The sequence below is a fragment of the Sphaerodactylus townsendi genome, linkage group LG04 (genome assembly GCF_021028975.2).
Source record: "Sphaerodactylus townsendi isolate TG3544 linkage group LG04, MPM_Stown_v2.3, whole genome shotgun sequence".
In the NCBI taxonomy this organism is placed as follows: Eukaryota; Metazoa; Chordata; class Lepidosauria; order Squamata; family Sphaerodactylidae; genus Sphaerodactylus; species Sphaerodactylus townsendi.
The window spans coordinates 72170349-72193967 of NC_059428.1; the positions used below are offsets into that span (position 1 = coordinate 72170349).

Below are 23619 nucleotides of genomic sequence, written 5' to 3' on the forward strand. Positions count from 1 at the left end.
ACAAAATAATGGTTTTGACAAAGGCATGATGAATGAAATGATAATTCTGAAAAATTCTGAAAATAATGATAATGCTCATATTTTAATGTGGAAGCATACAGCTTTCTCAACTGATGCACCTCAACTGACCCAACTATCATCTTTCTGTGGAACAGAGTATAGTACGGATTTGAGCATTTCGTTACTGCCTTGTGCTCTGAAATGTTTTTTCTCTAACTGGTTAACATCAGTGTGCTTGCATATAAAAATACAGTCCATAGTAAAAATGTGTACATTTGCCAGTACTGCTAACCCTTTTCAAGCAATCTTCCTCTGCCTTCTATTTGGACCTTCCTATGTCCATCCTATTTCTTAGTCTCTGTCCCTTCCCTTGGCTCAAGATGCTCTTCTCTTGAAACCTGTGTTACCATGCTTCTGTAGAAACCTTTTCTCCATGGTTTCTAAAATGCCAGCTGGGGAGAGAACACACAGAAAAGGCACAGGCACCATAGATTTCCATTTATTATTTAGCACACATGCCTACTAGCTGTTCCCCAGGACCTCCACAAGCTTTAAGAATACACAGTATTCTATATACTTGCAGCTGTTTAGAGAGGTGACCGAATACAACTTCAACATGGTTGTTTTTATAATAAAATACTGGTTTAACAGAATCATGTACACAAAAGACATTTGAGTCAGTATTATGTGCATGTAAGCTATGAACAAATTAAAGAATTATCACAGGCCTTGCAAATACCATGTAGAATTTTTGATCTAATGCAGCTTTCCTTTAAACAGCTTTTTGCCAAACCTAATCATTTACGCTGAATTATGAAACATTTACATTATGCTTATGAAACTTCCTTAATTTTCAAAAACAGCATGATATACAATGCAGGCACTGTTTGAAGAAAAAAAGTGAAAGGCCTCCGTGTGCTAATATCATTTACTCCATCAGCTGAGATCCTGGTCTTACTTTCTATGATACAAACCTATCAAAGAAAGCTGTTCCAATCTACGTTCAAACTCTCAGATTTAAAATTCTTTGACAAAATATACATAAGTTATTGCCATGTATGCTTTTTATAAGCTTCATTTTAAAAACACATAGCTGACATGCTCTTTGCTCTGAACACTGTTATTCTTAGAAGATGTATTCCTACATAAAAGACAAAGCAAACTAATTACTAGTTCACAGTTTGATGCTTATATTGCTTTAAATAACAACCTCATTATTTCCTTATCAGATCAAAAAGAATATGAAATGCTACGTTTTAAAAATATTATTAAAGGACACTGAGAACTTACCTGCATGCTTTTAGGACCTCTGCAGAACTGGGATAAATAGATACCGACATTGATGGTATGATCTGGGAATTAGGCTTGCGACCAATAAGAGGAAGGTCGGTTTTTGTGGGGCTCTGAGAGTCCTCCAACGTATCTCCATTAACTGCATGTCCACTATGAGGGCTGTTAAGGCTGGTAACACTGTTTGTGGTAGTCTGTTCAGTAGATTTTGGAGAAGGTGTTGCTGTGGAAATGGCTGAAGATGGAGAGGAGGCAACAGAATTCTCAGTCTTTGTATGAACAGTTGGATGAATGTTATTGACTTTGTCACAGGTTCCAGTACCCACATTGTTATTGGCTTTTCCCATCAACAAGGCAGAGAGCTGAGGATTGTCTGAACTAAGTAAACCTGGTGACTTAGAATCTCCATGGCTAGGGCTAGAGACAGCATCTGCCGTCACCTGATGGACATGATTAGGAAGTCCTTCTACACTGGCAGTGCTGTTAGGTGTCTCTCCAGAATGCCTGTTTGTGTCAGGCACTGCTGATGTGTTTCCTGAAGGCTTGCTCTCTTTGGTTAAGGTAATGCCTTGTTGTCCACCTGAGGTAGCAGTGTGAGAGGGGAGGTGATTGAGAGCAGCCCCCTGTGTTACTGAATTGCTAGGCATGGTAGGGTGTCCATTCTGATTCTGAATACCAGTGCCAGCTGCCTGGAGATGCTGGGAAGGCCCAGTGGAAGAGAGAGGTCGTTCACTATAAGGACCTGCCAAATGTGAACTCTGACCTTTGTGAAGCCCCTAAAGAGAAGAAAAAAAAATTAGCAAAAGGTTGTTTTATTTAAATACCTGCACATTAATGTTTACTTCATAGCCCTGAATGTTCTTGATTGAATGCATGGTAGACATATACACAGAAACACAGGAATCTTAAAGATCACAGACATGAATTATTAGTAGTACTTTTACAATTAGCACACTAATTTTCAGGTGTATTTATAGAAAATATAGGCCCATCAAGATCTTAATATATTATACACAATCTAAAATCAATTCTTTACACTTCAAAATTTCAGTTACTGTATATACTGGCGTATAAGACTACTTTTGAACCCTGGGAAATCATCTGTAAAGTGTGGGGTCGTCTTATACGCCGGGTACTCTTATATGGCGAGTATATCCCAAACTCTATATTTTAACTGGAAAAGTGGGGGGGTCGTCTTATACGCCCAGTCGTCTTATACGCCGGTATATACGGTAAATATTTTTCCCATTGATTTTGTGAACATCAGAAGCTCCACTGCCATCAGCTCACAAATGCACAGCACAGTCACAGCACTAACTGCATTGCAAAATGATTCTTTGTCTTATTCTGAGAAAGTACTAGGGCCAAAAACCCATGCATGGTGTTGAGAGGTGGACTAGCTTCCTAAACTTAGGACAGAAAACCGGATTTTGCCTGTTTCCCTTGGGTTAATTGTTCTTATAATAGACCACTGGGGGAAATGGCTGTTTCTTAGCCTGACAAAAAGATCTTAACTATATAAAAAAGCAAATACCCTTGAGTCTAAGAGTTCACCTGCTGTAACACTTCTTCCTATAAGAGTTCTGTAGCCTCTTCCTCTAAGAAAAATCAAATACTTAAAAAGCTGTGGTGTCTAATCACCAGTTCATAGCATGTGCCTGGAAACTCACTTTTGCTGCAGACTCAGTTGAAAGAATTTTACAGCTTAATATTAATGAGCAGTTTTCAAACTGAAAACACTTTGACACTATATATGTCCTGACAGCTCAATGGACAAAAGGCAACCAAAACATAACCTCCATTCACTAAAAGAACTAAAGACAGTTAGTGATTTTAAGAATTATGAGCCTAAGGCAGGTAATATAACCTTGGTAATGTCACCCCATCTTAGCCCAGTCACTGGCAATAGCAGCAGCTGCCATAGAGACCGTGGTTTCCAGATGCTGCCCTAAATAACATTCTGGTGAAGCTTTCAATTGTCCAGGTATTCTTGCAGTTGTCACCAGAGAGCAAAGATCTACTGTACAATAATACTTTTTAAGTCTGTGTTTTATCTGTTGCCTGTAAGTTTCTTAGAGGTTCACTGAAAGTCGAGGCATAAATATGTAAAATAAACAACTTGTAATACAGTGACAAGGACTGTATATGGATCCACTTTAGCCTGCAAGGACTTTAAGTAACACAGGTAAAAAACTTTGGCTTCAAGAATTCAACATTAAGAAAATAATTCCCTCAACAGGAGATAACCTCAAACTTGGGCATCTTGCCAGCCACAGATGCAGGCGAAACGTCAGGAGAGAATGCTGCCAGAACACGGCCATACAGCCCGGAAATCACACAGCACCCAAGTGATTCCGGCCGTGAAAGCCTTCAACAATACATTAACCTCAAACTGAGAGGTACACTTGGTGTAAAGCCTCCATCATTCAAGCAGATGATTATGAACTTATAATTGGACATGACAGATTACAAAAACTCCAGCCTTTTTAAAAAAAATATGTATAGACAAAGGTATATATTGCATGTGTGTAATAGTATGCACATACATTTTGTAATAGATTTTAAAATGAACACTAGTAAAACACCCTTTATGAGTCTAAGTAGAACATAATGCAACCTTTCCCACAATAATCATTCTTTCCCCCCAAAAAAGGAAAGGGAAGGGAAAAGAGGGCAACACACACAATCCTACCTGCTCCCTCCCAACCCAGTACACCAGACTGGACACCCAACATGACCCATACCAGTTGACTGGGATTTACATATATGATTACTTTCCATAGACAACAAGAAGGTCCCTTTTTACAAGTTACAGAAACTGATGTATTTGTGTGGAAGAAACTGACACATAAATATGTCTGATGAAATATCTGAAGTACCTAAATTTAAAATATGCAAAACAATTATGAAAAAATAAGTTAGTACAGTTTGAACACATGCTTTATGTACAAAAGCTTACTGATCACTAAGATATTTTAGAGGGCAAAATGCTAGAAGCCAGACTGTCATGGCAAGCTTTCATTAAAAATAATGAAAATGTATTTTCTGATGCCAATGGTCAAATTACAAAACAAATAACTTAAAGCTAGTTGTTACTTTTAACTACTACAAATACAAAAAGGTGAGAGCTTCACTGGAAGGACACAAACCCTTCCAATATGCTCAGAATTACACTGAGCCATGTCAATGGAATAAGTAATACTATTTGGGATTTCTAGTAGACTTAAATGTAGTTTCATAGTCAATTTACTACACATGACATGATGGCAAGTACAACAGAAAAAACATTTTTACAAGCTACTTATGAACAGAGAACGCTGATATAACTGTAAAAATGGATTGTTAAATGTTAAGGAATATAAATTCATATCTAATTAACTAAGCACAATACAAAACTTGTGGACTGACTATTCATGGTTTCCTACCTGAGTCTCTTTTGGAAGAATTCTAAACACCCACGTGTCTGTGATTCTTTCCCACATTTGTGAGAACAGTCGCTCATGCTAACCCCATCAAAAGGGAGGCTGCAGAATTCCTATGTTTGTGCTGCTGCTCCTGTCCTTTATTTAGATGCATGCAATAAATACAGTACCAGTTTTTCTAGCCCACTGCAGCCAGCCAGCACTCCCACCTGTCACTCAGTGTGCTGAACTGCTTGCTGAGTGACAGTGTTGTATGCTACTGCTGCCAGATTTAGCAAACAGAAGTAGATATAGGAGTGAGCAGAATGTGGTAAAGAAAGAGACTAAAGGAAGAAAAAGGAAACAAGGTAAGAGAGAAAAAAAGACAACAGGGAAGAGAGAGACTGGTGGGGAAACAGAAAATAAATATGACAAGGTGGTAATGAGTACAAAAGTGCATGCATGATGGGGTAAAGAGAAAAGAGCCCTAAGAGATGTGTAGAGATGCAGAGAAAGGAGTCAGCTAGTGATAAGAGAGAAAAAGGGAAGATAACATTGAAATAGCCAAGAGAGGAGGTACAGACACCTGTGCAATAGGGTAAAAGAGAAAGTACAGAGATGACAAGAGCTGTAGAAAAATCCATTGGGTAAAGGAACTGAGTAAGAGATGATGTTGCAAGAAGATCTCTCGCAGTAGAGAGTAAAATGACATGCAGAAAGAAATGTAGGTGGAAACAGTCAAATGCTGCCTGAGAGCCACAGCCAGCCTGGTGAAGTGATTAGGGGATTGGACTAGGATACTGGAGAATCAGGTTCACATCCCTCCTCTGACAGGGAAGATTGCTGGGTGACCTTGGATCAGTTACATATACTCATTAATATTAAGCTGTAAAATGTAGGAGAGGAGATTAAGGTAAGCTAACTTTGGTTCCTCGTTGGGGAGGAAGGCAGGGTATAAATGAAATAAATAAATACATAAAAATCTTTGTGTGGGGAAACCTAAAATAAATACTGATAAAGAGACGTGAGAGTCACAAGATAGAAACAGGGACTTAAAAGATGGGGTTAAAATTGAGTTTAAATTTTTCTGTGGTAACAGAACAGCAGCCTTCTAACTAATAAAAATAAATTTCCGGCCTTAATTGTGCACCCCTCTTATAAAATCACTATTATAAATATTTGTAAAAGTTTTAAAAATATGTAGATGCCAAAAAGTGGGGGGGGGGGGGGAACCAAGCATGGAAAGATCAAAACAAACACGGCACCAATACATGAGTATTTCAGATTTCACAATAAAATCGTTTAGGAAAACTAACCTTGATTCAGCTTAGATATCTTAAAATAATGAGATAAACACCTGAAAGCCTCAAGAGCTCTAACGAGCCTCAAGAGTTTTCTCACCACTCCCTCATTCGTACTCTCCCTTGAGTAGATAATCAAGAGAAGGGGAAAGAAGGAACATTAACATTAAAGGCCACAGAAGCTACATCACAGAGATAAAAAGAACTTTCACAAGGAACGAGAAAAGAAAACATGGAGGAAAAATGCAAAGGAAAAGAATAAAATTAGCAGCCTCCAAACAGAGAACGGCCTACAGATGTCCTGCATTATCAAACCAGAACCAAAACTATGCTAGAAATAAAAAAAGTTATAATTTTGATCCTTAAATTACAAATAGATCAGAAATATGTTGGCTCAAGACTGAACAAAATGAGCTCAGTTCAGGTTTTAAGATGAGCTACTCAGCATGCAAATTTTAACCATGACTTGCACTTACGTTCACATCAACCATAATTCTGCTTCTAGAGCCTGCCACATCATAGACGCTAGAATGCTGAGGGGATGCAAATGGGAGCACACACAAGTGGTTCTCAGTTCTCCCTTCTCTCAGCTTCAATCTGCCCACAAGTCCAGCTAGCTTCACTAATTCCCTTTCCTGCATCTCATATCTCAACACATTTGCCAACAAACAAAACAATGACAACAAATGCACTCAGTTTAAAAACATACATTTAGTTGTGGTTAACAATGAAGAACAATTCACTCACAGATATACAGCTTGTAACTTCGCCAGCCAAACACTTCTCAATGTCCCAGCTCAACTTCCTCAGATATAAAATATGCAGAAGCACATGCCTTCTCTCTCAGAAAAAACTCTTACACCTTATTATTTGCTGAACTACAAAGCTGAATACAGTAACTTTCTACATAATTTCCCTGATGCAATGCAGGGGTGATTCAACCCTGATATAGCAAATGCATTTCAGCCATCTACAACTTTACCTACTTCACAAGTACCCCAGATGGATTCCAAGTACAAGAATGACAATTATTGGGTAAGCACAGAAAGGGAGGTCTTTGCAGACTTATGGATCTATACTAACTGCTCTATTAATAGAAACTGGGTAGAGGGATTATTGGGTGAAATATTTGTAGCTATCAATCCACCTTTTGTTTTCTGCTGCAGTTTTGTGTGAAATCTCAACACACAGTTCAAGGAAATTCTTCAATATCATTTTAGTCATAAGAACACAGGGTACAAAAACAAGGTATTAAATAGAAATCTTCCCCAAACAAGGTGTTTTCACTTGTTGGGTTACCTGACCATATTTGTAGGCAGTTTTCAGTCAACTCTTATTTTTATTAACAAAAATCTGTTAAAATTCTGTCCATAGAATTAAGAAGAGCACACACATATAACAATAATCTCTTCACTCAAAATACTGGACATGGGGTTTTATTTTCTGTTGCATGTAGATCTGGTGAATTAGTTTGGTGGGAGGAGGTGATAAAACAATATATTAGTTCTGGACAATTTTTGTGACAAAGCTTCACAAAGAGCTTACTTCAAGAAATGCTAGAGATTTTACATCAACTGTTTAATAACTCTAGAAATGAACTGATTTGAAAAGGCAGAACAATTGCTATCTTTGGTGTGATACTGCATTTATTATTAGTTATCACTCCTCTGACTCCATGTGCATTCTCTGGTAGGAATGATAGCATAAGAGGGGAACACACCATATAAAGCTAATACAATTAAGGCAGTTTCTCTGCACACTGCTGAATGTTGTCTTTTGCCTGGCACAAACAGTTAATCATAACTGTTCAGGTAATAATGGAAACCATGCAAGAATAGGGCAAAGGCATACCTGCTATGAATGAATCCACTAAAAACTTGTTGAACCAACCGTTCCATTGCAGTAATTATGCTGAGTTGGAACATGAGTTTCAAACACACAGTACAACTCTAAAGAACAGATACTACTTCACAGCTCCTTGATAGTCGGTTGCTTTTTGCCCTTCACAGCAGCAACATATCCCTCTCCTTTCACATAACACCATTCCCAGATGCAGTCAAAGCTTTTTTTTTTAAATGACTTCCATCGATCTCTAATATAGGTTCCCATCAAATACAAATAATACCTATAGGCCTAGTCAAAAAATACCTGAAAGGCACCAGCTCTCTCAAGTGCTCAAATGAGCAAAAATGATCTCAGTGATTCTGAAGTTTTACTCAAGCCTCCAGCACATATTAGTTTAGACTCACTAGCCAAGAACGTATGGAAAGAAATACCAGGTGTGAAGGGTTCTACTGTTTGATAAAAAGGCATAACTTTTTATAAATTCTGAGCTCCTTTATCCTGTAAAGCAGGGGTAGGGAACCTTTAACACTCAAAGAGCCATTTGGACCCGTTTTCCACGGGAAAAGAAAACACTTGGAGCAGCAAATAATAAAGATAACACTGTATATGTTGGGGTTTTTTTACCTTTTACTCCACTCATTCTGAGAAGCGCATGGATGCACCCGCCCTGCTGCCTGCAGGGCAGGCAAGGATGAAGCTGGCGGCTCGGCCTTGCTGGCTGCCGGGAAAGCGCCCGCCCAGCTCTCTCCAGCGAGGCGAGAGAAACCCGATGGCCCTAGCAGCGATACATGATACCAGGCAATTAAGTGCACCCGCACCTGCTGCCCTACAGAGCGGCAGGCAAGGATGAAGAAGCGGCGGCTTTACAAACGGCATCGATGGAGCAGCAGATGCAAGGAGCAAGAAGAGCCGCATGCGGCTCTCGAGCCGCAGGTTCCCTACCCCTGCTGTAAAGCAACACATACCATCTTCCCTCAAGAGAGACACCACAGCCATTCCTCAAGATATGACACCCTAGTAACTCAGTGGTAACAAATGACTTACATTATCCTAAACTCTAAATCCACAGAACGAAGAAATTTCCTTTCTCAATACCCTTTTTCTTAACCTTGAAACAGTCGCCATTTTCTCAGTTTGTATTCATTTCCATTTTGGCATGGTAAAACATAGCTAATTGGCAACAAATAGCATGGAGACCATTACTGCTATACTTCTTGCTTAAATAGGCAATGAGAGTCACACTGACTCCTAGAAGCTATTAGTGTCAAGTGAAGAGTAGAGCTGTAAGAGCATAGTATGCTAAACATCATGCCACACTTGCAAGGCATGAAGCAAACATTCTGCCATTATGGCAAGACACAGAACAAATTATAATTTCCAGAACAGCAATACCAAGCACGAAATAAAGTTTCTGATATTGGAGAACTGTACACCTGAGGGCCAATGAATGTTGGTGGTAATGACACAAGGCAAGACAATGCTTGTTTCATGGAGTTCAGGGATCAATTTGAAAATCTAGGCTAAGAGATGCTCCTCACTTTTATCTTATGCTGACAGAGAAGAGGCTCTAACTCTACAAGCTGACTATCATGTGTACATAAGAACATAAGAACATAAGAACAAGCCAGCTGGATCAGACCAAAGTCCATCTAGTCCAGCTCTCTGCTACTCGCAGTGGCCCACCAGGTGCCTTTGGGAGCTCACATGTAGGATGTGGTACAGCAATGGCCAGCCTTCTCTCTGTTGCTGCTCGAGGAGCACCTACAGTCCTGTATTAAAGGCATTTGCAATCTCAGATCAAAGAAGGGATCAAGATTGGTAGCTTCATAAATCGACTTCTCCTCCATAAAATCTGTCCAAGCCCCTTTTAAAGCTATCCGGGTTAGTGGCCCATCACCACCTCCTGTGGCAGCATAATTCCAAACACCAATCTGCGTTGGCGTGAAGAAGTGTTTCCTTTTTATTAGTCCTAATTCTTCCCCAGCATTTTCAATGAATGCCCCTGGTTTCCTAGTATTGTGAGAAAGAGAGAGAAAAATTTCTCTCTGTCAGCATTTTCTACCCATGCATAATTTTATGAACTTCAACAATCATATCCCCCCTCAGACGTCTCCTCTCCAAACTAAAGAGTCCCAAAGCGGCTGCAGCCTCTCCTCATAGGGAAGGTGCTCCCGATCCCTCAATCATCCTGCGTTGCCCTTCTCTGCACTTTTTCTATCTCCTCAATATCGCCTTTTTTGAGAATCGGCTTGGTAGAACTGGACACGAGTACTCCAAGTGCCCGGTCGCACCACTGCTTTATATAAGGGCATGACAATCTTTGCAGTTTTATTCTCAATTCCTTTCCTAATTATCCCCAGCATAGAGTTTGCCTTTTTTTACAGCTTCGCCGCATGCATTGGAGTTGACATTCCCATGGAACCTATCAACTAAAGAGCGCCGCTAAATCTACACCTTTCCTGGTCTGTGACTGATAAGCACTGACCCCTGGCAAAGCGATGTTAATGTGAAGTTTGGATTTTTTGCCCCTATGTGCATCACTTTACATTTTGCCTACATTGAACTGCATTTGCCATTTCTGCAGGCTTCCACTCACCTAATTGATCCAAGAGATCAGCTTGGAGCTCTTAGCAATCCTTTGTGGTTCTCACCACCGCTACATAATTTGGTATCATCCTGCCAGAACTTGGCCACCACGCTACCCACCCCTACTTCCAGGTCATTTTATAGAATAGGTTAAAGAGCACTGGTCCCAATACGAGATCGCTTGGGGGACACCACTCCCTACATCTCTCCATTGTGAGAACTTCCCCATTTACACCCACCCTTTGTTTCCTGTTCGACTTATAACCAGTTTTTAATCCATAGGAGGACTTCCCCTCTTATTCCTTCATTGCTGGGAGTTTCTCCTCAACAGTCTCTGGTGAGAACTTTGTCAAAAGCACTTTTGGAAATCCAAGTAGACAATGTCCACCAGGTTTCACCCCTGTCCACATGCCTGTTTACACCCTCAAAGAACTCTAGTAAGTTTGTAAGACAGGATTTGCCTCTGCAAACGCCATGCTGACTCTTTCTCAGCAGGTCTTGCTTTTCTACATGTTTAATAATTTTATCTTTAATGATAGATTCTAATAATTTACAGGAACAGATGTCAAACTGACTGGCCTGTAATTTCCCGGGTCCCCCCTAGATCCTTTCTTAAAGATTGGTGTGACATTGTGCCCATCGCCTTCCAGTCTTCAGGGATGGAAGCCTGATTTCAGGGATAAGAAGTTGACACTATTAAAATTGTGAGAAGAAGATCAGCAATTTTCATGCTTGAGCTCTTTAAGAACTCTTGGGTGAATGCAATCTGGGCCAGGGGATTTGGTAACATTTAGTTTATCAATGGCTGCCAGAACTTCTTCCTTGTCTACCACTATCTTCGCTAGTTCCTCGGATTCGCCTCCTAAGAAGCTTGGTTCAGGTGCAGGAATGTTCCTCACCTCCTCTTGGGTGAAGACAGATGCAAAGAATTCATTCAACTTCTCTGCAATCTCCCTGCCATCTTTTAGCACACCCTTTGTTCCTTTGTCATCTAACGGGCCTACCGCTTCCCTTGCTGGCTTCCTGCTTTTGATGTACTTGAAAATGTGTGTAACTACACAAACCTCTGCAACCTGTTGTAAGTGACTGATGCATCGCTTTCAGCCCAACCCTTCCCCACAATGACGGCATATCCTCCATGTTGGCAGCCCACTTTATTCTCTAGAGGTCCCCTTCAGGGGCACTCTGGTGCTGCCCCCTCATTCTCCTTTACCTGTTCCTTCCCTGCACCTGGGCTCCTTTCTACATCTTGCTCTTCTCCCTCTGTGTGTTTTGGGGGATAAAAATATATTTGGGAACTATTTGTTTTAAAGGTGAACGATGATGTGAAACACTATTCCAATACATTTTCTTTACTTTCAATTCTAATGTAAAGCTTCTAAGATGCAGAATATTTTAATTTAAATTACAGTCAATGCACAGTTTTTGTTATTGTATTAGTATTTTGAAATATTAAAGCAGGAATAAGAAAACATTTGCATACCTGAGTGGAGTTAGATAGTTGTTTTTTCCACGGCTCCTCTGCGCTGCTGGTCAGGTTTGTGCGGTTATGAGGTAGAGTGAGTGCGTTTCGCTGCAGGTAAGGCACGTTTCCATTACTTCCACTTCCTGTTATGTGATTATTGCCTATCAAAATAGTGTCTGTACTACCCAGCGTTCTTGCTGTGCTGCAGGGAACAGAGCCTGCTGGAAAGGGTCCATTAGCCATAGGCTGCCCTGGGCAGGTAGGACGGATTCCATGCTGTGTGATGTTAGGTACTCTGGTTAAAGCAACCTGAGGCTGCTGACCAGAGACAGAGTTTGTAGGCAGTGATGAGTCAGTTGTTGGCCCATTAGCAATTCCAGTAGATCGTACCTGTGCAACTCCCATCTGCCTCATCTAACAGAAAGTAAAATATAAAGAATAATGAACAAATGACATGTAGGATTATGGTTCTGAATTTAGACTATTTGCATTTTGATATTTTATTAACAAACCCAGAAAACAAGTAAAAACAAAAGATTCCCCCCACCCCCCGAATGTATATATTTAAATCAGAACTGCTCTACATTTTTGCTAGAGATTAGAAGTGAACTTTTGTCCTGTGACTATACTAGGTTAAGGGCTGTCTCATACCATAAAAGCAATAGATGACATTCTTCTGCAAAATACATAAACATTAACAAGTAAGTATTGGAGTACTGTGTACATTTTTCAGACAAAAGCTGATATTTTTCCTGCAGGCATAATTAGTTACACTATGCATTTAAAACAAACAAAACATGGATACCTTTAATACATGCTATACACATGACATGCATTTTAAGCGAAAAGATTTTCTGTGCCTTCTCTTTTCTTTGTCCACTGTGAGCCATACTGAGCAAAAACCTATATATGAAGAATATATATTTTCTAAAAAAAAATAACTCTTAATGTTGCAAATCTCTTTGGGGACCCTTTCTACTTTCCTTTCTCTGTTTATATCTGCTCAGATAGAAAGAATGAGGGGCACACACATAATTTTGTTCCTGCTTTTGTTTTTTGTAGCAGATAAGAATAGAAAATGGTTTATTTATGAAATGTGATTTGCAACTGATTTTTACTAAGTAGCTTTTCTAAACCCAGTGGCCAGGAAGTGACGCTCAGTTTCTTCCTGTATAGACTTTACTCAGAAGTAAGTCCCATTGGGCTTAATTGGGATGACTTCCAAGAAATTGTGCGCAGCTCTCAAGGCTTGCAACATACAACACTGTTTCATATACTCTCTATTCCAACATGGCTTAATCCTGGGTATGGCCCCACAGAGTCTCTGCTGTATAGCCTAGGCCCGTGGTGACGAACCTATGGCACTCTAGATGTTCATGGACTACAATTCCCATCAGCCCCTGCCAGCATGGCCAATTGGCCTAGGCCTTTGTAGCCTCAGCAGCCCAACTCCCAGTTGAGAATCAGTCTTCTTACTCCTCTTCATGCAAAGGTCACCAAGAAGCATGAGGGGCCCTGAGTTCCCCTGCAGTCACAACTAATCTCCAGACTAACTAGATCTGCTTCCCAGCAAAACAGCTTCAGAGGGTGGACTTCATTGCATCACATCCCTGACGAGCTGTTGCTGTCCCTCTCGGAGCTCTGCCCCAGATCTCTAAGAATTTCCAGACCTAGAACTGCAACACTACTTAATGTGTCCCAGAAAGGATTTCGCAAAAGGCTTCAAAGCATGTATGTGAGTTCAAACTGCCAATGTTCAGCTAGATGTTAACAGCCCTCTAAAACAGGTCATGATATTTTACAATAATGTGAAAACACTGCTACACGTTACCCTGTGATGGCCTGGGGCAGGGCCTGGTAAAGACATGGGGAATGACCTACTGCAGTCCTCTGAGCCACAATCAAGAACCATTCTGTCCCATGTTAGCTACCTACTCCAGATCTAAGCTACTGGGCACTGGACTCAAGGATATTAGTTCCCAGTCCCTGCTACTGGAGATCCTTATACCTGGAAAAGTCAGTACACGCATCTGAAGGCCTTCATGGCTACAGAAATTCTTGTAGACTGGAATGTAAACTAAGCATTGTATTGGCCCTTGCAACACCAAATGTAAAGTATTCATAATAAGATTAAATGCTATACAACATGTACATTTTGTTGTGCATACAAAAACAGTAAAAGACCCAAAGTTATGGATGGGTCTATGTTTGTCACATTTTGTGAAAGAATCTCTTTAAACAAAAAATGTATATGTTGTACAAAATTAATCACAGCTTTAAAGCAAATGTCACTTCATGTCACTGGTCTATATAATTTTTAAGAAAATGAGTTCAACTTTCCTACATTCTTATTAACAAAGTTAGCATAAGGCCTGGTTAGTTTTGGAATTATCTTATTATATAACCTGTAGCAACACAGAAGAATTAGACAGTATAGATGGCTATTGGAAAATAGTTACTAAGTTCAGTCCACATTCTGCAGACACCTGTGCATATTACACATCGTTCAACAATGTTCTGATGAAAGACTGCAGAATACTACATCACCACAGACAATTTCATGGAAGTAGTAAGTCTACCATTAGTAGTTGTCAACTACTGAATTTATAAACTCTTCTACAGAAAAAAGGGCTTCCTGGAAGTTTACCAAATGTTTACATTATGATGTTCTTGACAATTATTAATCTATTCATTAGTATTCATGTTTTGCATTTATAACTGTAAACCTTTAAATTTGCAGCCAGGTACTTTAGAAGTAACAGAAAGCTACTGTTAAACAGCAGCATGCTTTTGTAGCAGTCTATATTTGGGTATTATCTCTGAATTGCCAAACTATGGTTTGCCCTTTTCTTGTAAACCAGGAAAGTCCAAAACACAGTTTGGCAAATCAGCCAACACTGAACTATGGCTTACTGTGTAAAAGGGCTATGTTCAACAACAAAAAAGAGGGGATGAAACACAGTACAAGACTGAGAATCCACAAGGTTCACAGACATAATGGTAAGACATGCTTTGCCATTATGTCTTACTAAGCCACTGCAAAATAAGGAGTTGGCTGAAGAAAAAAGAAAACTCCAAAGGTCTCCTGTTCCTGGAAAATATAGGAATTTTCTTACAGTTGTCTATCATTTAGAAAATAAAAAGGAGTAATTAAATAGGACATGTAAGGATATTAAATAAATTTACTGGCACCTGCTGGTGTTGCTGCATCAAAACAAACTGACTCTCCAGCTGTTCCAGCATAAGTTTCTGTGCCGGATTTAAATTATTTCTATTTGCACGCAGTTGTTCCAAGTGCTGGAAAAGAAATACAAATATGTTTCTTAACCTTTAAGCCCAAGTTTAGATTTTCTTAAAACAATTTACATGAACAAATTTATCTTCAGAAATTATCTGTTCATTATCTATACTCTCTTTTAAATCAAGTTACAGCAGAAACACATTTCACCCACTCAAACTAAGACCTGGGTTATAGTCCGTCATCACACAGATAAACTAGAATTTAATTAACAGTCTATACCACAGTCCAATCTCTGTTTAGATTGCCAGTTGCTGGGATTCTCTCAAACCTCAACTTAAGTGGAGACCGACTGAGAAATTGAGTAACTATGTGTGGATCCAATTGTGTAGGTTTGTCTGAACAGAGTTAAAAATCCTCTGGTTAGAATGATGCAAGTATAGCACCTATAGCTAACTTTGATAGCAAAGGCTGACAGAAAAATACTTTGAAAAATTCTTGTTATTTCATGGGGAATAGCACAATACGGTAAGCACAGGAAAAACATTGATGGTTTTTTATCCTATGGGTTGGATCCAGGGCAAAATTTGTGCCTGTGATGAAACTTTTGTGTGAGCAGATACACAAGAAAAAGACAGAAGTAGCTGCACACACTAACTTAAACTTATTGTGCTGCTCCTTGCACAAGAGACTGCCCAACCAATTTCTGGGCAATATAATATACAGAGATGAAAGTGCTAGATGTTGCACAAGATCTTGCATAGGCAGAACTGAACTATATTTATTTTCTATTTGCACATCACTAGACCCAGTGGTGGGACTCAGCAGGTTCACACCACTTCGGCAAAACCGGTTGTTAAAATGGTGCTTGTAAACAACCAGTTGTTAAATTATTTGAATCCCACCACTGACTAGACCCAAGTCCTTGCAAGGTTCCTCTGTCAATCTCATTTCTTCATTGGTGAGCCTCAAGAAGCAAGAGCTTAAACAACAGCTTAAACAACAATCCTTATTTTGTATTCATTATCATGCCATAGCAAAAGATATAACTACAAAAATATTCATAGAAATCTGTAAATATATTAAGAAAACAATACAGATTGGGAGAAACTACGATATATGAAGGAAAGCTTGGAAGAAGGCAGAAGATGAGAAACATACAATTATCCAATAATGTCTAGTAAAATAACTTTATGTAATAACTAAAATTTTTAAAGAGATTTACCTGTAATTTTTGTGGTGTCAAGCACCAAGAATGTACTTGTTGCTGTACTGGAGGATGTGACACTGTATGGCCACTGCTCCAAGCATCTAAAGTGTTCTAAGGAAACATTAAAATTAAAAACTTTACTATCAATAAGCAATATTTAAAGTTATAAATCAAGAATGTTTGGTTTCACATGAATAATAAAATATTGCTAAACATACTTCAACTGCAGTTAATATAATATTAAGAGAAAAAGTAAAAGATAATCAGTTGTGATGAAGAACTAAAAAAACCAAATGGTGAATTTAAAGTTCATCTATTACAACTCATTTTAGCACTTGCAATAATATTAATGTGATGATTAAGTATTCTAAATATAATCAAAAGTGGAAGATAAAATGGTATGATTCTTTTCCTAACTTCTGGTTTGATATAGGTACTGTAATGTCCAGCTAGTCATAATCCAGTATCACTGTTGTGCATGTTTAAAATTTTACTGTCAATAAAAGAGCTTGCTGAAAAGTGAATTATTACATCTGGATGCCAGAGGATTAGATTCTTGTAACTGAGTGGGATTTTATATGACAATATGTACCTTTGTTGGACTAGATGTTCTTTTCCTCTTGGCTGGACTGGACAGGTCATCTACATGGCTAGAAGGAATCATGTGTAGTGGCAATTGCTGTGAAATAGGTGTTTGACTGAGGCCTAGTACAGGTTCAGTATTTTGATGATGAGGTTTACAAGCCTAGGAATCAAAGGAGGAAGAAAAAAATATGGTTCTATACATTTTTTTAAAAAAATCCTTATTCTACATATCTTTTACCAGCTTACATTTTAAAAAGGGCTGTGTAACTATTCTGAAGTAATTTACTGAAATCAATTTCCACAGCATTACCAAATGAGCAGTGTGTACCTTTCATGGGGTTGTTTATAAAATAAAAACTGCTGCAAGTTCTATGTAGGATGAAATCTTTCTGAAAATCATGAAAACCCACAAAGGTTCTAAATTGGTAACCCCATATATGCCTTCCAAATCACAGGGAATCTAAACCTCCTTTTGCTAATTATTTTTGTTACCAGTGGAAAACTAGCTCAGTGCTACAGCAAAATACTCTTGACTACTACAGACTGATTGAAAAGAACCCTTAAAAAGCTGGGCACTTGCAGAATATAACCCAACTTCTCACCTGCTGTGCTGTGTTCATGGCACCCTGCCTGGAGGTAAGCTCTGCGGGGATTGGTAGGCTCCATGCCTCCTCAATACTAGGAAGTAATTTAGTTTTATTCTGTAGACTACCTTGTGGAAGGTTACACAACTGAGCCTAGGAAAAATTATGTAGAAAGTAAATTTAACACAAGCCTAATTTAGTAAGATCAATCCATGAAATCTTCCTATATTCTGCACTCTATTGTGTCTTAGAAAGAATAAATTTTAAATCTTGGGTTTCAGAGAGGGGCTAAGGAAAAAAAAGGGTAACCAGAATATAAACCTTTGTGAGAATCAGAACAAAGCTGAACTCTGGTTTCAGAGATCTCATTCATGTTCTGGTTCTGAAACTGCAAACAAGAGCGAAAAGGTAGTGTGTGTATTCTCTCTAAATGCTATGATAAATTAAAATGTAGACAACACAAAATATGCATAATTTATGTCAAAGTACAAAAGTAAAACATTGCTAAGAACTCAGACCCACTTAAAATGAAAAATAAAACGAAACTGTAAACTATGATATGTTTACAATGTAGATGGAAACAGATTACATATATCATGAAAAATTACATGCTAACAGTGGAGTCTTTTATTTCCCCCTTTTCCTTGCTCCATGACTATTAAAAATTCCCCTATTCTTAGACCAAAGTCTGTACCTGTAAATACTTTATCCGTGTTGCAAGTGCAGAGGTATTACTACAATTTTTGCTTCTGGTTGCATTTAAGTAGCATTTAATGGCATCCTGAGACTGGTTGCAGGACTCATAGAGGGTGCCAAGGTCCATCCAAGCTGCAGCATGGCCATGGTCCAACTGCACAGCACAGATATAAGCCTGTAATGCATCCATAGGCTGATTCTGTTGCTGGTACAACACACTGAAGACAAAGATGAATGATATTTTCAGTTCTGGAAAATATCCCATTCAGCTCAGCAGTATCACAATAAACCTTCACTATATCATGATAAATGTAAATCCCACCATTTCAACACATTATCCTGTTTTGTTCCTCAATCTCAAACATAGTAGGAATGATCAAAAGCATAATTGCTATACCACCTCAATGAGCTACAAGTGAAAATGTGGAAGCCCAAAAAAAGGCTTCTTTAGTTGAAGGTTGTAGAGAGCTGCTCAGTATTTAGTTGAATCATCTATATGCTGCCACCCAAAGACTTGCTTGATATACATGTAAAATACATTAATTTGGATCTGCAGCATAACAATTTAAAATTTCTGCAAATGTTGAATGCATACGGGAGAAATGGTCATTTTTAAGAGGAAAAACCTAATTAGCATATAGAATTGTACTACTTGGTATATTTATAATTCAAAAGTATAAATGCTTTTGTTCTCTACTAGCAAACTTCAAACAATTCCAATATGCGGCAGAGTGTCATTCATAAAATTTTCCCACTGTACATTCTGAGTGAACGAATCCTTGTCTTTAAAAAGCATATAATTTCATATAAGTTTTTAAAGTGCTTTTCAAATATTTCTTGGAGTGAGGACCCCACCCAAAAAACTTTTTTCTGATTGCTTTAATTTTCTTCTGGCCCTTCACACATGTGATCTAGCATCATTAAAAGTAACTGGAAATTGAGAATAGTAAAAGTATAAATGAAAGTTAAAATGTGCTTTATTCCAATTTACTGGGTTCGATCAAAATCATTTTTTTTGCTCACAGGTCTTCTTCCTTTCATAGAAGGCATGGGATGCTAATGAAAAATTCCATTCATTTATGCAATGAGCCTATCTGTGAAAGGAATATTCCTTTGTGAGTGGAGAGCATGTGTGGATCTAAACCACTACATTTTATAGCAAAAGTATTTCTCTTATAACACTCTTACCCTATAGAACACCATGTGTCTGCGCTTGCTTCTGATTTATCAATAGACTGCCTATAAGATATAAAGGCATCCTGAACTTTCCCAATACTTGAATAGCACCTAAGAGAAGAGAAAGTTATCATTACAGCAGTTGAGAACAATTTAATGAAGGGCTTGTTTTTAACATTACTGAATTAAGAAAAAGCTGTGCATTACACACACAAACAACACTGAATGAAATGCAGAATGCTGTAGATCAAAAAGTGGAGGGTTTTTTATGTATCATGAAAAGAGGAAGTGGCAGGATGATATTTTTTTTATATTTATGCAATTATTCACTTAGCTTTCAGCAATACATAACACTAAAAAAAATCAGAGCAAAAAAGCGAAAGAACTTTATGATGATATATTTTAGAACGCAAGTGTTGTGTCTGACAACTTTTAAAGTCCAAAGTCTTAACCGGGAAAAAACTTCCACATGAACTGCATTTAAACTAAGATCTAAAGCAAATTCAACATTCAAAAGTACAGAATGGTTTACTTTTCATGATCATTGTTCTCTTGTCTGTGTGGAAAGCTTGTAGTCTCAACAACAGAGATTGCACTGCAGGCCATAAGCCTCCAACAACTAAAAACTGGATTTAGCTGTTAAAATGTATTTCAGACACACATAATCTCAAGATTTAGAATTAATCAAAAGGAAACAATCTATACATAGTTACTCAAAAATGTTCCAGAAGGATGTTTGCTAGGACAAAGTTAGCATTGCATAAATGGCTCACTTTTATCCAAGATCATTCTTTTACAATAAAGCAAACATTAAGTTTGTTATTTTTAAAAATATACAGCACCTATACCTATACTGTAGTACCTACTGTAGTCCATAACATCTGGAGGGCCACGAGTTTGCTTTACAGAATAGGGCAGTGGTGGCGAACCTATGGCACTCCAGATGTTCATGGACTACAGTTCCCATCAGCCCCTGCCAGTCACCAAGGTTCGCCACCATGGGAATAGGGAACGCCAAACTCCTGATAGAGTCTGGAGATCTTCCAGTTCATCTCCAGATGACAAGAGATTAGTGCCACTGGAGAAAATAGAAGCTTTGTGGGGTGGCTCTATGGCACTACACTCCAGTAAGGATTTGCCCTCCCACAAACATGCCTTCCCAGACTCCCTGCCCCCCACCCGCCAAATCTCCAGGAATTTCCCAACCTGGAGTTCGCAATCCTAACAATAAATCACACCATTTTTTTAAAGGCTGAGGAAGATGGTATTTTTACAGACATTGTACAGTACAAACAGAAGGAAAAAATTATCTCAAAGTCCAGGACAACTTGTGATCTATCAAGCTAAACTATGTATTATGGCCAGAATAGGTGCCTGATAACTATTATTATAGCTGCCAGTAGATGCCAAAAGAGACATCAAGTTCTAGATCTCTTCAGCACTACATTCCTTGTCCAATGTACATGATATGGGTGACATAACTGATAAGATGGTTCTTAAGGCTGAATTCTCAAAACTAAATTTACACACCCAGGAGAAAAAGGCAAGAATAAGGTGGCAGAATGCTATGCACAAATTCACAGTGCTGATGGAACACCACCGTCTGGAATGCTCTCCTCTCTCACTTGCAAACAGAAAGCCAGCATAACATGCAAAAAGACGAAGTGGAAGTTCTCTCCCAGCTGCACTTGTTTTCTATTTTCATTCATAGGTGGAAAACCACCAACTGCAAGTCTCAAGCAACACATTCCTTTTTGCCACCTTAATCTCTAGCATGCACAAAGTTCAAAACACCAGGGTTGTTTAACCTCCTGGTAACCACACTAAAGTCTGAACAGCTGTAAACCAAGGGGTGAACACTAAGGACAAACAAGATGGTAACCACATTTTGGTTAATGGGGAAGTACGTTGGAAACTGTACAGTTCTCAAGTAGGATAACTGCAAACAGGCTTTTAGATACATAAAAGTTCATATACTCCAACATCCAGCTGTACAACTCTAACCAGTTCTATCCAAGTTATCTGTTATAGCTAACAATTCATATATGCAATAATTACAAAAAAAACACATCCTTGATGCCAGGTTAATTGTATATCAAAAAGTGTGGCATAGTGGAGGGTTTTTTTTGTAATTGTTGTATTAGCTATTTGATTTTCATGTCCAGATTAAATCAAATATTTCTCTTGAGCAATTTTGCATAATTTCACAAATTCATCTTTAATATGACAATATTTCTATCCCGCTTTTCTTCTAAGACATTCAAGTAGTGACAATGCTACACTGGATTATGGAAATCTTTACAACAATCCTGTGATAGAATTTAAGGTTAAAGGTACTTGACTGATTCAAGGTTGCTCAATGACCCTATATGTCTAAGCAGGGGTCTAAACTCAGATTTCCTAATCTTCTTCCAACTACTACCCAACAACCTCATTAAAAAAATTCTTGTTATACACTCATTTTTACCTTCCAAGGAAATACCAGGACTGGCCAGAGTTGGGATCTGCCTCTAGAGACTTCTGGAGACACTGAATAGCATAGTTTTCCTTGGTGGCTTTATCTCCTAACTGATCCACTGTGTGATGCATCCAGCCTAAGAAAAAGGACATCTGAGTTGAAGATTAATTTAGCAGAAAATGACTATTTTAGCTTTCTCGCCTTGATTATTGCATTAAAACTGTATAAAACAATATGGTCTATATTAAAGGTTACATAAACCCCCCAAAAGTATGAAACTGTGACTATATCAATCAGAAGAGAATTCCTAGCATATATTTCCAATTAAATGGAGTGGTTGTTGTTCAATGAAATGACACCAAAATTGCAGGAGTGCTACCGTAGTACTGCCTGTCTTCTGAATTTCACCCAAGTTTCAAGTGCATTGGACAATGGGTTCCAATTCTATGGGCTCCTGAACAAGGTGGCTCAGAAATCCTACTTGTAGGGATGTGGACTGGGACAAAACGAGGCCTGGAAAATGTCCCCATAACCACAAAAAAAGCAGAAAAGGAGCAGGGGCCAGCTAGACCCACAGCTGTGATGGGTTGTGTGTCAGGCTTGAACCAGCTGCAAGCTGTTTGCCCATTGTCTAGGAAACTTTTTAAAGGGGACAGAAACAGACTTGGGAGTGTTAAAATGCTGGCCTTGAATATTTTCAGAAATACACAGGATCCAGATACTGGTATTTCTGAGAATCTTGAATATGACTCCAAATACCTGTATATACCCAGAAATACTTATACAGTATTCATCAAGTTGATATTTGGACTGCATACATCTGAGTACACATCCCAAGCCAGATAAACCCACAGCTATCCATGTTCTGACCACAACCATATTACACTACTGAAACAAGTTCTATGTGGGGCTGCCTCTGGAGGTGATCCATAAATTATAATTAATCTGTGATATAGCAGCAATGCTGCTGGCTGGAATTACACACTGGAATTACATATTTGCTGGTTCTCAAAGAATCTTAGTGGCCAATATATTATGAAGTATAATTCCATTACTAATTCTTGCATCTGAAGATCTCGAACATTTTGCGACCACAGAATTTGAAACGTTCCCATATGAACTTGTCACATGAAAGTATCTGGGAAATAATCTGCTATGTTCATGTCTGTTCTGAAATAAATAGATTTCTGGCTGGGGCAGGGCCTCCTCTGTGGTGATATCCTGTGTGGAACTCGCTATCTTCTTTAATGCTTAGTGTCTTCCCTTCTGTATTCTAGAGGAAGACATCATATCTCATTGAACTGGGTATGTGGCAAAAGGTAAAGTTTTGTTTTATCTTCCTCACAGTCTGCCCTCAATTTTTTTCCAAAGCCCATAATTTTTGTTTAAAACTGACAACAGCTTTAGATCATTTTCTTAAAGATTGCTTACAATTTTATTACAAACTGTGAATTGCTTTTTCTATATTGCCTTGGCTATTGTTGGCTATTGTTTAGACATTTATGCCATGCTTTTAACCCCAATGAGGATTCAAAGAAGTTTAAGAACATAAGAAAGAGCCTGCTGGATCAGACCAGAGTCCATCTATACAACATTGTTATCTGTTCTTCCATTTTATCCTTAAACCAGCCATTCCATGTATCTACTGGAATGCTCCTCCCAGTACCCTCCATTCATTTGAGCAAAGCCTTCTTAGGTGCCACTAGGCAAATGGGTAATATCAATAGTAGCTTGTAGTCAAGTTGTGGCTCCAACCTGGTGGAACGTTCCCACTTGATGAGCTC

The 23619-nt window shown here is 38.6% G+C and overlaps 1 protein-coding gene across 9 annotated transcripts in view; it reads right to left on the reverse strand.

Annotated features, from left to right (window-relative positions):
* Positions 1-23619, reverse strand: part of KDM6A (lysine demethylase 6A) — a 164161-nt gene that overhangs the window by 42952 nt on the left and 97590 nt on the right. For 5 of the 9 annotated variants that reach the window (XM_048493663.1, XM_048493661.1, XM_048493667.1 and 2 more), the window contains 9 exons: positions 21845-21971; positions 19390-19488; positions 18200-18419; positions 17524-17658; positions 16929-17081; positions 16352-16447; positions 15081-15185; positions 11907-12302; positions 1291-2066 (listed from right to left, as the gene is read on the reverse strand). In XM_048493663.1, coding sequence (XP_048349620.1) covers positions 1291-2066; positions 11907-12302; positions 15081-15185; positions 16352-16447; positions 16929-17081; positions 17524-17658; positions 18200-18419; positions 19390-19488; positions 21845-21971 — 2107 coding nt within the window. The remainder of the gene's footprint in view (positions 1-1290; positions 2067-11906; positions 12303-15080; positions 15186-16351; positions 16448-16928; positions 17082-17523; positions 17659-18199; positions 18420-19389; positions 19489-21844; positions 21972-23619) is intronic. The other 4 variants (XM_048493668.1, XM_048493662.1, XM_048493669.1 and 1 more) reach the window with 2 other exon arrangements.